This window comes from Oratosquilla oratoria, chromosome 27, assembly GCF_046742065.1.
Source record: "Oratosquilla oratoria isolate Oo_2021 chromosome 27, ASM4674206v1, whole genome shotgun sequence".
Classification (NCBI taxonomy): Eukaryota; Metazoa; Arthropoda; class Malacostraca; order Stomatopoda; family Squillidae; genus Oratosquilla; species Oratosquilla oratoria.
The window spans coordinates 31,295,157-31,312,656 of NC_134803.1; the positions used below are offsets into that span (position 1 = coordinate 31,295,157).

The window sequence follows — 17,500 nt, forward strand, 5'->3', positions numbered from 1 at the left end:
CTGTTTAAAAAAACGTCATCAGGTTGAAAATTTACTGAGTAAAATGTCCTCTTACCTCGACTTATGTTTTGTCTATTTGGTTATTTATCTCTTTATTCATTTAATCACTTATTCATTTTGTTTCTCGTCGCTTCCTATTCCTCCCATCTTCCTGTGACGTCATTCCCCGTCTTTGTTCATGAATTCATAGGTCAAGGTGACGTCATGTATCACGTGCCGATGGATCCAAGCAAGGCGTGTCTCGTGGAAATATGTGGCTTTGATGACGTCATTCTCTATCACTTCCTTATATGGTAAAGCGGAAGGGCGCAGGTTCCCGACCCTTTCCTCCCGTTTTCTTCGTCTTTTTTGAAATCTCTAAATCTTCCTTGTCGTGGGTCTTAAGGAGATAACGGGTTGACATGTAGGATGGAGCTACCTACTCACACATTTCCGCGTACGCACATACGCTCGTGGTGGCCAGGATTTTGTTGTCTAACAACCATACCTAATATCAAATTCATCCGTGTGTGGGTGAATAGGTAGCTACGCTGTATAGATTTTGTGTAGCTAATTCTAGACCTTTTCATGCAAAATCCGATAGACCCTGACCCGAATAGTCTCGATCTTCTTAGACTCCTCTTCAGTCAGGGGCCACCCACCCTTCATCTGTTTTGTTAAGCTCGTCTGGTGATTGCCACAGCGAAGCCCAAGCAGTGGAGAACCGCAAGCACTGAACGCGGTTCCTGACTCGTGCGAGCGTGTCAGCACAATCTCTGACCCTCCACCTACATGCATTTTTATCTACTTATTTTGTTTATTTATTCGTTTGTCTCTTCATTTGCTAACTCGTTTGTTTGTTGTTATTTTTGTTCATTTATATCAATAGTGGGAGAATCGGAGTGAGAGAGCGGACTTGATTGCAGCGTTGAGGTCATTGAAAGGGATGGACAGATTTAATAGATATCTGGATTTGGAATAGGAAAGTATCTTGAGGTCATAGAAAAAAATCACGTGTCTCAAGGATTTGAAAAAAACACGTGTTTACCACACAGATACGTGAACTGGAAAAGCCTGGGAGATGACATAGCACAAGGTAGAATCATGCATGATTTTGAAATGTAGTATGACGAGAACAAGCTATTAAAATATATGAGGAATTTCAGTTTTCCATAAAGATGCTTGAACTCCTTGGAGATGAGGTAGAACAAGTTGGAACCATACATGAATTTAAAAACTAGTTATGATAATTGGAGAGTGAGAGATAGAACCCCTCGAGCGTAGCTCCATTCCTGTGTATTACACTTACACACGCGCCCGCATACACACACACACACACGCACACACACACACACACACACACACACACACACACACACACACACACACACACACACACACACACACCAAATTAAACCAAACCAAATAAAATCAATAAATATTTTCTGTCTATCCCACTTCTGTCCGCCCTTCCGCGTCTGCAACAGGCGGTGCTAGCCTCTTGCTTCATCCCGGGCTTCAGCGGCTGGATCCCGCCGCCCTTCAAGGGTGTCCGCTACGTTGACGGCTTCTGCAGCGACAATCTCCCGATTATCGACATCGACACAGTCACCGTTGCGCCCTTTGCCGGACGCTTCGACATCTGCCCCGACGACGGCTGCAAAGACACCGTACCCATGGTCGGAACCCTATTGAAAACGTAGTAGACCATGAGGGCCCCGTTGAGAACGTAAAGTATTGGGGGCCCTGTTGAGAACGTAAAGTATTGGCTTCGTTGAGAACGTAAAGTATTGGGGCCCCGTTGAGAACGTAAAGTTTTTGGGGCCCCGTGAGAACGTAGTCTTTAGGGGCCCTGTTGAGAACGTAGACTAAAGGGGCTCAGTTGAGAACGTAAAGTATTGGGGGCCCCGAACGTAGACTTAAGGTGACCTGTTGAGAACGTAGACTACAGGGGGCCCGTTGAGAACGTAAAGTATTGGGGGTCCCGTAAGAATGTAGACTTGAGGGGCCCTGTTGAAAAATGTAATTTAGAAGTCAGAAGCACCGTGAGAACGTATACCGTGGACGCCTCTTGAGAACATGGATCTTGGAAACCCCACGGAGAACGTAGACCTTGAGGCCCCCACGAAGAACGTAGACTTTGTGATCCTCCATGATAACATAGTTCATGGGACCTCCTCGAGAGAGCAGACCTCGGGGACTTCATGAGAACGTAAGTCATGGGGACCCTTGAGAACGCAACCCATGTGTTTTCTTTGAGAAACCTTCTTGGCCACATAGACTGCAGTCTCTTTGTGATTATATTAACCGTGGGGACCTCCTTGAGAACGCAGACTTCGGGGACTTCGTGAGAACGTAGATCATGGGGACCTTTGAGGACGTAGCTCATGGGTTTTCTTTAAGAACATAGACTTCTTGACCACATAGACTACGGTTCCCTATGATTCAATTGACCATGGGAACCCCTTTGAGAACGTAAGAACGCAGTCCATTGGCGCTCGTTAAAAGAATGTTGACTATGGACTCGTTGAGAATATAGACCGTGGGGGTCCGTAAGAACGTAGACCATGGAATGTAGATACTTAACAGAGGACAAGAATGAGTCAACACCCTTTGGGTCTTTGGTACTACCAGTGTCAGTAATAATGTAGTCCACGTGATTTCATTATTTTGATGTCTAGCGTGGGTTGAATGTTTTTTGAAAATATACATTGTATACTAAATATAGACTAACCATGATATTAGTATAGTACGAAAATCTTAGTTTGAATATTAACTGGTTGTGCTGGTCCTGGGTAGAAGTGGAACTGTATAATTTCTAGTTGTTCCTAAGTACACGATGAAAGTAACCTTCCACTCTCGACAGCGTGGGTGCTTCAAAAATCTGGTAATCAGGTCAGTACATAATATATATATATATATATATATCAGTACATATATATATATATATATATATATATATATATATATATATATTTGTTCCTGTTATTGTTAGACCTTTTTTGATAAATGAAAATCAACATTTTCATGAAAATAACGCTCGTTGTGATGAGGTATAGAGGGGATGTCCTTTCAGGTGAATAACAGTCGTTTGGCGACAGCGCGAAACGGGCAAACGTCTCCTGTACTCGTGACAGCCAGAAGGTGGAGGCATTCAGTGTGGGATGTTTCTATCCATTACTAAAGTCGCGTGTCTATAATCAGAATTAGAAATGAATAGATAGATAAATGAATAAGATAAACAACGTAGGTATCGATTTTTTATTCTTGTTCGATTTTCGACACTTGGACCTATGATCACACTCGAATCCTCAGAGTCGAGTGGTACTTGCGATTGGCCGACAACCCTTTGCGTATTTTTCAAGCCTTCGATAATGGAAGGGGAGTTGTCATGCAGTAGATAGCGTGTCGCACTCGCTTTCTTGGCAAAAGGAAATTATATTGATTGATTTTTTTTATTTCCTTGCACCTTCCTGAGAACGGTTCCCCGTGTTTGTCGTAAGTATAACCAGCGTTAACAAGCCCGAATTGTGTAACTTTTACACAGGGATGGAGAGGGGTCAGTAACGTAATAAATTTCGTTGACAGTTTTTGTTGACGTCATAATAGAGAACGTAAGGACGAAAGATTCTCTGCATACCTGTAGCCAGTATATATATATATATATATATATATATATATATATATATATATATATATATATATATATATATATATATATATATAATGTATATACATATATAATATATACACATATATAAAATATATAGATGTATGTATATATTCATGTATATACAAACATACGTGTGTGTGTGTGTGTGTGTGTGTGTGTGTGTGTGTATGTACTGTATGTGAACAAAATACGATAAAAATCATGCCACTGGGCTAAAGTGGTGGTTATTTGTCCCGCCAAAACGACACACTGGAAGAATAAACCAACAGATGGTGGTCTGGTCCGTGTCACAACTGGAAAATAAAATGGTCAGAGTAGACCCACCCCAACCTAACCCAACGCCCATTTTATCCTCCTCCTCTTCCTCCTCCTTCTCCTCCACACACTCCTTTTCCACTTCATCTTCCCCTTTTGTTCCACTTCTACTCACCTCCGCCTCTTCCTCCACTTTTCCCACTCACCCCACCATTTCCTAGTTCGCTTCTCTGTTTCCTTTTGAACCCGTCCTTTCCCCTACCCCATTCTCTCCTCCTCCTCTTACCAAACCTCTCTTATTTCTCCACGTCCTCCCTCCTTCAGCAGTGCATCTCACATCCCTAAAAGGACACGCACCCTTCACACACAGGCACTTCTCTCCTCCGCCTTCATCCCGGGCTTCAGCGGCTGGCTGGCCCCGAAGGTGCGAGGAGTTCGCTACGTCGACGGTGGCTTCTCAGACAACTTGCCGGAGATCGACGAGAACACCGTCACCGTCAGCCCCTTCTGCGGCGAGGCGGACATCTGCCCCAAGGACAACACATCCGGCATTATCACGGTACCTTGACGTTGGGCGTCGTCATCTCCTCCACCTTCCCCTCCCCCCCTCCCGTTCTCCCTTCGGCGGGAGGGGGGGCAGGCAAGGGTGGTTTCTCAAAGCGTGAAGTCTTGGTTCTCGATATCTTCGTCAGTGTATAGATTTTTTTCTGTATTTGTGTGTAAATATGTCTCGTGTGTATGTGTGTATATGTACGTATATGTGTGTCTGTCTGTCTGTCTGTGTGAGTGCATATGTGCGTGTGTTTATGTGTGTGTATGATTTTCAGTTTCTTTGGATGTTTGAAAGTTGTATGTTGTCTTGGATAGTTTTCCAAGCCGTTAGATGTGGCCGACATATGAGTGTACCTAGTTATAGAATTTTTTTTCTTTCTTTTTTAAAGTCGGAGGAGTATTTGGGAAATGTTAGAATCTAAAAGAAAGTCGCCGACGGAAAATATGGAGACTGTGAACTAGATTACGAGATTCCCAACTGTATGCAGACTGTAACCTCACATATTGGTATTTATTATGTTATCTCAAAACAGGATAGAAAGTCGAAATAAAAAATACACATTCCATTCCCCGTGAAATTTTACATTGGACTGGCCTGTTACCTGTCGTAACTGAACTACAGTGAATTAATTTATTATTATAATACTTTAGAACTAGTTCATTCGATTTTTCTTGAAAATCTACCCGTTATTAATATATTTAAACATAGCCAAACACAACTTAATCCAATCTAACCTAGCCAAACTTACCTGCCTCCCTCCATAATGGTTCCAGTTAGCATAAGAGTTGGAAATTTTGTACCCGAGATACTAGTAAATTACAACTAGTAGTTAACAGATTCTCCACCAGGGATTCAGATAGCTAAAACTGCGTGAGTGTTTTCCAGCAGATGGTTGGGTGAAGTGTGTGACTGATTAATTATTTGCTCTACGGAGGATTAAGACTAACTAGCATCATGTCGAGGTTGAACTGACCACAAGAAAGGGTCATCTCAGGGATAATGACGACAAGTTACTTCAACCTCATGATTTCTTAGGCGCATTTTTATTGATGCTATAGAAGTGATCTTGCCAATCCACAATTAATAAATTATTCTATTTCATTTATTTATTTGTTTATTTAATCTGACTAGTCGCATCATTTTCGTCTTAGGCTGTGACGTCATGTCGCCCTTGTGTCTACTTTTTTCGAATTTATTAGCTTTGTCTTCAGTATTTGCGCCTTTCATTTTTTTGTCAGAAAGGAGAAGTTAAAAAATCCCGCCACATTGCGATATGTGTTGCGTCGCGTCTCAAATTTAATGTTAGAACATGTTGAAGAATCACCTGTTTTTAGGTGTAAGGAAATATAAAACATATTACACGCACAGTCGCACGGAATAAGAAATATGTTCGTATTTTCACCATGTGCTCGAACGCAGCACAAGTGCTTTCTATAGTTGAGAAATTCAGAACAGGTTCGAGTATTCTATTACGCCGGCAACAGGTTAGTAATTTATGTTGTTTGCTTCATTCTAAGCCTTCCTAATCATCTTTCCTTCGCGAAGTACAACTTTTCACGCTCAGAACAACCTCTCGCTTGACAAACGCTACGTCAGTTAAGTGTTTTGAGTTTATTCTCTTGTTGTTTGATCGATTTGCTTTGTATTTGTAGTTGTAAGTAATGTACATATTAAAATTTGAAATTTGCCGTAGATATTGGATATAGAAATTCCTGGTCGATTGTTGCTACATTAGTTTAATAACCACTGCTCAGTATAGTTCTTTGTAAGACTAATGAAAACTATCAATCATATTATGTGAAATTACAGTAAATAACTCAGAAAAGGAGGTTTTCAGCATTTGTTCTCATAATCCCGCCTTCTAAATTAATCGTGACGTCATGTCGCAGGTGAGTCTGGCCAACACCAGCATCGAGCTCAGCCGAGAAAACCTCTACCGCTTCGCCCGAATCCTTTTCCCGCCTCCTCCCGAAGTTCTCAACAAGATGTGCCAGCAAGGCTTCAATGACGCGCTGGACTTCCTGCAGAGGAACAACCTCATCAATTGCACGCGGTGCCTAGCCATCCAATCGCGCTTTAATCTCTCACAGCCTATTGAAGAACCAGTGCCAATGACTGTTCCTAAACCGCGTGAGGATTGTGGTGACTGCTGTACTCAGCGACAGGTACGTGTGTATCTTAAGAGTTACTATCATAAATTGTCAAAGATTTGTATTTTAATTACTTTTATAAATAACTTTTATATGCTCAGAAGGGGTTCCAATCAGATCATTTGCGGAAAAGAACTTATTAAAATTAATTTATTTATATTTGAATCGAATAAAGTTTATTTTATGTCCCATCTGTGTTTCACATTCAAAATATCTTCCTTTCTCGTAATATTTCCCAGTACTATGAGGCCTTATTATGCTTATACTTAAATCTCTGCATACCACTGCATATGTGACAAAATTTAATTATAGAAACGTATAGTGTCGTCATTATATTTACATCTTAACATCGTTTTAACAACTAACAGTCGTGGAAAGTGTTCAATTTATGCAATTGGTCCAAAAACTAAACAAACATAATTCAAATGTGGTAATGTGTTAGTAAGTAGTAAAAATTTACTACGGTCAGTTAAAGCTTGTTCACAGCCATGAGGAACTAGACACTACTGTAGTAGATGTCCTCACTCCCTCTACACATACATTTATATAATATGTATGTGTGTGTGTATATATATATATATATATATACATATACATTGTGTGTGTGTGTATTATCTATTGAGAAAACCGGGCGAACGTTGCCATAGGCTACTCATTTGGGCTACGGTAATAAGTTAAGCACACTTGAAGCGAGTAAGTAATCTTTTATTATTCTCCTCTGCAGGAGGCCATCCTTGACCAGTTGCCAGAGCAGGTGGGAGCCATCCTCCAGGATGCCATCGACAGCGCCAACCAAGGCCTCATGAACTGGGTCTTCAAGCATCGATCAATCAAACTCCTCTCCATCCTCACACTGCCCTATGTACTTCCAATTGACGTGGCTTACGCAGCATTCCTCAAGTATGCCTTTTTTTTTTTCCTTTATTTCTTTTTTTTTCTGTTGCAATATACAACAATTAATGTTATTGTTTTACATATCCCAAATGAAAAGTTCATGGTTTTTACTTTGTCCTATGTGATGGTTTATTTCTATTCTATACAACAGTTTTATTTTTTGTTCTATATGGTAGTTTCTCCATTTTATCTTTGACATAAATCAGACATTTGAGATAGGATTCTTTTGATCTCGTTTAAGTCAAATATTATATAGATGATGAATAACTTTTTGAATAATGGGGATTTCTCCCAGATTAATAAAATGGTCTAGCTATAGTTGAAATAAGACTAACAACTGCGACCTATATTTTCCGCCATCTACCAAAGATCAGTGTCCTTCCCTGGTAGACCATGTTAGTTTATATATATTCTTCATATAGCCATTGTCTTTCGTTCATCAATTACATGTAACTTTTATAAATAATTTCAAGCTATCAACCATAGCATTTTTCAAGTAGAAATATTTTTGGTATAAATTCTTTCGATTTCTGGAGTTGGCTTGTGATCATTTTTTTGCAAGCTAAACAAAAATCATCTAATGAAATAAAACTTACAAGTTTGTCAACACTTTCAGCATTCATTATTGGAATGAATAAATCCACCCACAGGTTCATGAACTCCGCGCCGAGTACAAGGGACGTCAAAATCCTTGGCAAACAAATCATCGATCTCATCCAAGCACTCATTCGTTCATCGGGACTCCTCAATACGACGGTCGAGACCCATTCACATGACTCCTTCTCCTGTCAACTAGCCATCACCGAGTTTTCAGGTAAGAAAGGCATTACCTCCGAATTATTTACTTCTATTGATGCGGCGACATTTCCAAAGCAGCATTTGTTGTGCCAGTCTGAATAATATATATATATATATATATATATATATATATATATATATAAATGTATATATATGAATAGATATATATATATATATATATATATATATATATATATATATATATATACATGTATATATATGATGATTGATTGATATGGTTTAATGTCACAAACTCCTCCCAACGGAAGGCTAGGATGGTGCCCCTCACAGAGGGCTTTGTAGCATGGAATTTAATTAACCATACCCTTAGTTCAACTTCGCCAGTGGCAGGGTTCGAACCGCCATCCCCTCGACCTTCTCCCCCTTACAAAGGAGGTAGCCAAAATCAAAAGCATAAATCCACTCCCACCAAATTCATCCCCACATATTCCACTCCCATTCACCATCCAATCTCCCTCTTCTCTTGGCTCCTCCTGGATAATGGATCATCCCTGCATCTCATCCACTGCTCTGGGTCAGAAGCAAAGTAGCAAGTCACAGCACATCCACAGCAAGTCTGCCTCATTGAATAGGCAACCCCCCCCTCGTCATCCCCTCATGCAGAAAAAGAGGAGACAGAGAGAAATCAATTAGGCTGCATCAAAATATAATTCAAACATACTCCCTCACCCCCATCCCCCACCCACTCCCTTCAATGCATCATCCATACACAACCACTCTCCACTCACGCCTATCCTCTGTCTTTTCCCTTCCTTCCTCAACAGACATTCCCCTCTTTCTTAATGCCCCTTTTAGCCCATCCATCCATCTCATCTTTGATTGCCCCTTCATGTTCACTTCTTCTACCTCTGCCTTCCACACCTCTTTTACTAATCTTTTTTTCATTCATTCTTTCCGTGTGTCTAAACCATCCCAATACTCTTTCATCAGCCCTATCTCCCAACTCCCTTTCCACCCCCATTCTCCTCATTTATCACTCTATCCAGCCTAGTAAACCATACCATACTTCTCAGGCATTTTACCTCAAAAACATTTAAACTCTTCCACTCTTATGTTCCATGTTTCTGTCCCATACAGTGCTGTCAGCACAATCACTCCCATATACAATCTCCTCTTAGCATCCATCCCCAAATGTCTATTTCTCATCACACTTTTTAATCTCCCAAGGTATTTATTTCCTTCTCTCAATCTACATCCTACCTCCACCTCCACTCCTCCCTTTCCCATCACATTCACACCCAAGTATCTAAAACTATCCACTTCCTCCAGTCTTTCTCCCTTAATACTCAGTGCTGGCTCCGATAATGTTTGCTATATATGTAAATGACATGGATGAAAGTATTGAATGTTACATGAACTTCTTTGCAGATGACGCAAAGTTATGGAAGAGAATAAACTCCGAAATAGACTGTGACTCATTACAGAGTGATCTGAACAAAGTCTCAGAGTGGAGCAAGAAATGGGAAGTAGAATTCAACATCAAGAAATACAGTATAATCGAATTTGGGAAAAGCAAGAATAGAATATCAGGACAGTACAAAATTGACGGAAAAGAAGTAAAGTAAATTCTGAAAGGGACCTAGGAATAATCAGCACCAAAGACATGTCGCCAGATAAACATGTAAATAAAATAGTCAGAGAAACATACAATTTGTTGAGATCAATAAAGGTGGCCTTTAAATATCTGGATAAGGAAATAATTAAGAAAATATTACAAACACTGATAAGGCCAAAACTGGAATATGCAGCACTGATATGGTCACCCAGTAGAAAAAAGAATATAAGAAAATTAGAAAGAATACAAAGAGCAACAACAAAGATGGCCCCAACACTTTCAAACCTGACATATGAACAAAGACTGGCCAAAATGGAATTGCCGACCCTGGAACAAAGAAGAGAACAAGGGGACCTACTAACCGTCTACAGAATTATGAAAGGAAAAGAATGCCTTGATAGAGAGGACTTAATAAAGAGGGACAGAGGAAAAACAAGAGGACATGCAATGAAACTCAGAAGGGACAACTACAGAAGAGACCTGAAAAAGAACAGCTTCCCACACAGAGTGAGATATATGGAACAAATTGGACAAAAAAAATAGTGTGTGCAAACACAATACAAGAATTTAAGAACAAACTTGGTCTTGCGAGATACAAAAACAGGTCACCACGAGCATAGCTCCCCTTCCCATAAAATACAACTAGGTAAACTAGATAAACACACACACACACACACTAACTAGAACAGAGAAGGAAAAGAGGCGATTTGTTGACCATTATCAGCATTATGAAAGGGATGGAAGTTCTCAATAGAGACGACCTATTAAAGTGGGATAGAAGAGAAACTAGAGGACACGAAGAGAAACTTAAGAAAGACAGTTACAGAAGAGACCTGAAAAAAAATAGCTTCCCACATAGAGTAATCAATGTCTGGAACAAACTGAACAGAGAAACAGTAAGTGCCAGACCTATACACAATTTTAAGAACAAACAGGACGTGGAGAGATACAAAAACATGTCACTACGAGCATAACTCTCGTCCTGTAAAACACAACTAGGTAAATACACACACCATGAAAAGAAGAGGAAATCGAAACACTGGAGCCTTCACCCCTTCATTACCATAACATTCTTTGGGCATACTGAAACCCTCAGGCCTTATCTACCATTAAATCTTTAGATTACTTTATCATAGGAAAGGATTTAATCTGTTGTGGGTATGCAGTTTCTAAAGGATGTTTTGAATGAAATGTGTAATAAATAAATAGTAAATTCTCCCATTAAGGTATGGAATAGAGAATGGATTTACTCCGTATTGCTATATACAGTATTGCCAAACTATTGTTTTTTTGTGGGTAGAAGTTTGATATTTGTTCTTCAGTTCATACTTTTGTAATTATATCATATTAAGACCTTTTCAAGAAATTTCATTTTTATAAATGATCTTTTCAAGTTACTCCATATAGTTGAATGTTATCATAAGCAGAGACCCTTCCTTGTAAAGGAGTGGGCTAGTCAAAGCACACAGCTATATATACACTTAGAACCCAGTTAACCATTCCTTCCATCTCGGCACTTATATGATGAATGGTTGATCTTGTCCCATATTAAACTGTTTGGGTTACATCCAGTGCACTGAGGCACATCTCTTCCATAGGACAGCATGACCTGTTCAGTATGAGTCAAATTCTTGAAGGCAGCATTAGCTGCCTGATGTATGATGATGCATCACAATACTGTATTACTGGTTCTTTTTCACTCTGAATGTTAATAAACACAGAAAATATGATCAGGCCAATTCACAGAATATGGGGGTCACTCAGCTACAACTACAAAATAAATATAATCAAGACACTGACTCCAGCATCCTCGTATACCCACTTACTCTTCATGATGCCTACATAGGCATCATTGTATCAAAAGTGTTGCCAGAGCTGGTTTATCCACACAATGTTATCATGTGGTAACTCTCTTGACCAACTCAAAATAATGTATGAAGAAGATAATATTAGGTCATGCCATGTCAACTTCAACCATTCAGTCTACTCACTCCTTGCTTTGCATTTTTGTTGTCCTCTCAGGGCCGCTCCATCCATTTCTGCTTGCTACACTGCATTTGCTATTCTTTCCTCATTCATTCTTTTCATATGCCCAAACTACCTAGACTGTCTGAGCTACCTTATCCAGCAGCTCCCTTCCCACTCCTATTCTCTGCTTCCCAAATTAATTCTGTGTTTCTGTATAGGATTACATATCCTCAAGGAGCTCTGATATTGATAACACAATACTAAATATTTTTCATGCTTATAATCCTTGATTTTGAATATGTGCCTCTAATTAGTCAATTTGATTTTCAGGTGAAAAGGAGAATCAAATGCACAATCGACATAACTTCAACTTCACAGTTGACCTAGACAGCCTGTAAGTAATATTTCTTTTAACTAACTTTTTATAATACCATATGTTTTTTCATCAGAAGGGAATTTTACTTGTGTCCTTCACATGACCTTTAAATGCCCTTCATTTCACTTCCATGTATCATAGTCAAGGTTTTCATTCACAGATCGCCTCATGATGGCCCATTTCACACAGGGCACATGATTTACAACTTATAGATTCAATTGACTGCAAGAAAATTTTAGTACAATAATTTTTACTTCTATTATGTCCCTACATGTTGCTCCTTGCTCAGTAAAATCTTCCATATACTATTTAGAACTCGTATAGCCATAAGATGTATGACCATTGACTATGATGGAGCAATGCATCAGCTTATTCTTACTACACTAATTTATGGTGTTATTTCAGTTGTCCTTTTCTTTCATTAATTTTGTTCAGGCTTGCAACTGAGTTCAAAGAACACGGGACTGTTAAAGCCCAAGGGAGGCTACTTCTGTTGCACACATACTTGATTTAAATTAATATATCTTACTGTAGCAGTAATGTACAGTTATCACTAAGAAGAAAAAATTCCAGGAGGGACTTGTCTTTGTTGTAGGTCTGAATTTGTTGCTTTATCTCTCACTATCTAATCTGTAAATAGAGTTTATCATTTTAACTTTCTGTAAATACAGTGTCTCACTCTGACCTATAGATACAGTTTTTGTACTATTTTAAGGATCAAATTTAACAAATATTTCCTTTGTAATGTTAAAAAAATTAACATTACCAGTATCCATCCATTGAATTTCTTTCTTTTTCTTTCTCCTAATTAAGCCTTGATCCCATTTTCCTTCCACAGGATGATTGGATGGTGGTAGCATACGTAGGGTAGAGATTGGGTTATAAGGTGAGGGTAAGGATTTGATATGATTGGAAAGGGGGATTGAATTTTGATAATGGAGAAGAGGAAATAAGATTTTTTTTTTTTTTTTATGAAGTTGGGAAAGGCTTGACAAATAGAATGAGGTTAGGAGTATACGTTGACCAAAGTTGGTTTTGATATAGATGATACAGGACAGTATAGACAAGGATATTGTGAGGAAAATTATTAAGAGATGTAGACAATGCAATACGAGTATAAAGTGTTGAGACAGAGGGTACAAAGGATCTTAAATATTGGATCAGATTTAAATTCTTGAATTCTAAGTAAGTTGAAGGTGCTATGTCATTTTGGATGAATAGAACAAAAATAGATTGTCATGTTGGTCCAGGAAGTCATTGTTTTCTAATAGAATGATAATGAGTTCAGATAAGGTGGACTAATGGGTCAAATGAACTGGACAAGAATGTAATAGAATAAATAAGACAAGCAGTGCCAGGTTAGTAGAACGAGGCTTAGATAAGACAAATCCAGAAAGTTGTGGTATCTTGTGATTAAGATGCAATATATTAACTTAATATATTGCATTAAGATAATAGAACAAAATTGGATGAGATACCTGAATAAACTAAGGTAAAAGAGAAGTAAGGATGAGTGATAATATAAGTTGACAAATTTGATGTTAAATAGAGGAGAAAAAGTTAGGTCATAGTGATATTGGGCAAGGTCAAAAAAGTTCAACAGTGGGAAGAATGGGTTAGTAGTATGGGAGCAAGAGCAGTGATACAAGACTTGTTGCCTACCATAAATGAACCAAAGCTTTTGGGGGGATCTTGACCCACAAAGAAGCTTTTGTGATATGAAATGTATATCAGAGGAGAGCGAGACTAAATATTGAGTGTACTGCAGTTTACATCAGGAAGTGAGTAGTGCCTGTGGAGGCTCATTGTGTGTTACGTAGTCTCTGCTTCATACATTTTATGCCCTAGTAACTGTGAACTCTACAGAGACAGGTCACAGTCAAGCTAGTCTGAGTGAAACTTATTCTAATAGACTTTTTCTTTAATACTAACATATAACATCTACCCCTACTTATACCCTACTCACATGAAACAGCACAGGTTTATCTTAGTTCCACAAGGAGCTAAGCTGAAAAGGAAATGATCGACAGGTAGGAGTAGGATGGGTTCATGCCTTGGCTGGCTACCTCCCTTGTATGGGGGAAGAAGCCTCTTTTTATATAAATAGATTCAAAACAGTAATGAATGGGGCTTAATTAAAGTCCAGTTGTACAAAAACTTGTATATTTTACATTTGTACAAGGACACTGAATTTTTGCTATGGTAGATGCATTCACACACACACACATACACCTCAATCCCATTGAAGGGTTTCAGTGGTTACATTATTTAGATACCAATGTCCAACTCCACTGACTCTCTCACACTCAGTATTGCAACATTTATGCTTGGCAAAGCACTTAGGTAGTGCCCAGGTAGCAAGACCTCTTTTGACACATCCTGTCTGTGTGTGGGAAGGGCTATCACAAGTTTCACATTGTGAATGAAATATAAGACACTTGGATACAGGGGGAGAGCAAGAAAGAGAGAGAGGAGAGAGTGACAGATGGGATGGACAGAGTGACTGAAGGATAGAAGAGTGAGTGTGACAGAGGAGGGAGAGAGAGTGTAACAAAGGAGAGAGAGAGAGAAGAGAGACACAAAGGAGAGAGAGAGAGAGATAGACACAAAGGAGAGAGAGAGAGAGGGGGGGAGGAGCAGAGACAGAATGGAGAAAGGGAAGGGATAGAGGGAAGGATGAGAGAAAGAGAGAGGAGGTGTTGGAGAAGGAAGAGAGAAAGACTGACAGACAGGAAGAGAGGGTGGAGGATGAGAGAGAATAGACAGCATCAGCAACAGTAACACAGCAATAACAAAAGCAAATGGATTTCCTCTTAAGTCACTCAAGGAAAAGATATTGTGTAGTTGTCTTGGTAAGGCTAGAATAGGGCAATGTAAGATAAGGTATTCATTGTCTTCAGTGTGATGATTGCATCTGGACAGTTTGCTTTTGTGGCCAGGCCTATTCTGCTCACCAGTAGGTCTTTTCTCAACTTATAGAAAAGACATTTTGTGTGATTTTTTCTTTTTTCTTTTTTTTTAATCATGAGTACCATACATAGTTTTATAATTGTTGACCTTGTGTAAAAATTTTCATGCATCCTTTACATAAGTTGACCCTAATTTTTCAGAGATTTCCTTAACAGTGCCTAGTACTAGGCTACATAGAATTTTTTCAGGAGAGTTTTAGTGAATGAAATGTTATGATGTTCTCAGAATTATAAGCTACAGTTACATGATTACCAGTTTTCAATCTCTAACCACTTCTGTCACCAGTCATATGCACATCGATACCACAACCCGCTATATCATATACAAACTTGACCAAATAGACACTATTTATAAACAATATTATATAATGATGTAGGTCTTATTTGCTTTTGACTCGTACTAAGTATAAATTTCATCCTCTTGAGATCACTTATGTAATGGTTAACCCCCAAATTTCAGCTTAGAAAAAATATCTAAGAAAATTACTTTCACATGAGTATACAGTTGTGAGTTCATGTATCAAGGTCTTCCAGGTGATGCAAATATAGCAGATATTTATAACAATCACAAACCAGTTTATGAATACTATTTACGAAGTGAAAGTTAACACTTATTTTAATGTAGCATACATGAAAGCTGGAAGTGATCAAGCAAGGTTTTTTAGTGTCAGGCTGTAGAGTAATTGCGAAATGGTCTTAGCAAATCTAAAGTTGTCCAATGATTGATCAATTCAATAACCCTGAAAGTTTTTAGCCTAGCTTTTATATAGGCAAGTTGTCTGTGCCTCTTGAGTTTCCCATATAGAAAGATTTTAAAAAGAATCTAACCTTATTTCAGTATCCATTTTCTTTAACCAAGATGTATTATACATCTTGGTCAAATGTTGACTTTGGGGAAATGTGTATCATCAGTGATTTTTATCATGGATGTCACATGGAGATATCTAGCATATAATGTCAGTTTTTGTATATGTATTTATTTTAAATTGTAGGGAAAATGGTGCCATTGAAGGTGATGAATCCATCTTACTGGAATCGGATGCACTAAGAAGGATTGCTCTCCAATGTGCTTCCCGTGCTGCCTCTCGTCCTCCTTCTTGTGCTGCTTCCCGTAATGTCTCAAGAGTAGCCTCCCGTGCAGCTTCCAGGGCAGTTTCAAGAGCGGTTTCCAGGAGAGCCTCTTTGACTGATTATGGTGATGAAGACCTTTCACAGCTTTACCAACAAGTGGGTAGTGAAAGAATTGAGTGTTTTGCCATCTTCTTTCCTTCTTTCTCTCTTCATCCCTTCCTCTCTCCCCTTCACTCCCTCCCTATCTTTCCCTCCACTTTTCCATTCTTCTCCCCTTCTCAGACCAGAGTCACATATTCATATATAATTGAAAGCTAATCTCCACAGATAAAAGCACTAGTTATCAATGACTATACATTTCCCCCTGCTCCCTTTATTTTTCTCTTGTATTTTACTATATCTTAATAGCTTTTATGTGTATGATGATATTGATTATAGAGTACATTTTAAAAGTAATCCAAGTATAATACAAAAGAAAGTAATGGTCTCTTGTTACAAAACCCTTTACTATTAAAGATTCCTTGTATAGTTTATTCTGGTTGACACCAGGTTTATCCAGCTGACTAGAACCTGCCATAGAGGATTGCTTAAGGTGTGCTCAATATATGAAAAATCCCCATACTTCTGTCATAAATTTTCATAATGATTCCCTCTATCTTTCCAATATTAGGATGGCCAACACATAACAGATGATGCCTTTGAGAGAGTGTTGGATGTGACAACACACCATGAGGCTCTCATGGCTTACTACTACCTGGATGATAATAATGAGGTGAGATTACCTCCTCTTTTTCTCTCCTTCTCCCTCACTTCTTCCCTTTTCCCTCTTCTCTTCTAAATCCTCCAATTTGTTCAAGTTTCCTTAATAGTCACTTGTAAGGTACCTTGCTGAAGGTCTTCTCTAGATCTAAGTACACACAATTCACCCAGTCTCCCTTTTTTATAGCACAGGAACTGCTCTTAAATTTTCACCTCTTTAAGGTATAATGATAATGATTGTTGCTTTGAGTTTCATCAAGTAATAAACCTGCAGCCCCATAGTGGGTGTAGCAATCCTTGGGCCCTCCCACATTCCTCTTGGAAGAAACAAAGGATTACAAAGGAAGAGCATGTTGACAGGACATCTTTTGGCCCATAACTAGGTCGGATGCAAGAAAAAATGATAAAAATTGAATAAATAAATTAAAAAGATAATAATGATAATTGAATAAATAAATAAATAGTAAGTAAAATTAATA

The 17,500-nt window shown here is 38.7% G+C and overlaps 1 protein-coding gene across 3 annotated transcripts in view; it reads left to right on the forward strand.

The window, feature by feature from the left end:
• The window catches only part of bmm (brummer), a 97,340-nt gene that overhangs the window by 71,556 nt on the left and 8,284 nt on the right, over nucleotides 1-17,500 (forward strand). The window contains exons 4-10 of one of the 3 annotated variants that reach the window (XM_076210393.1): nucleotides 1,467-1,658; nucleotides 6,350-6,625; nucleotides 7,335-7,510; nucleotides 8,155-8,318; nucleotides 12,177-12,240; nucleotides 16,184-16,418; nucleotides 16,933-17,034. In XM_076210393.1, the coding sequence (XP_076066508.1) occupies nucleotides 1,467-1,658; nucleotides 6,350-6,625; nucleotides 7,335-7,510; nucleotides 8,155-8,318; nucleotides 12,177-12,240; nucleotides 16,184-16,418; nucleotides 16,933-17,034 (1,209 nt within the window). Of the gene's footprint in view, nucleotides 1-1,466; nucleotides 1,659-4,277; nucleotides 4,467-6,349; nucleotides 6,626-7,334; nucleotides 7,511-8,154; nucleotides 8,319-12,176; nucleotides 12,241-16,183; nucleotides 16,419-16,932; nucleotides 17,035-17,500 lie in introns of all 3 variants that reach the window. The other 2 variants (XM_076210394.1, XM_076210395.1) reach the window with 2 other exon arrangements.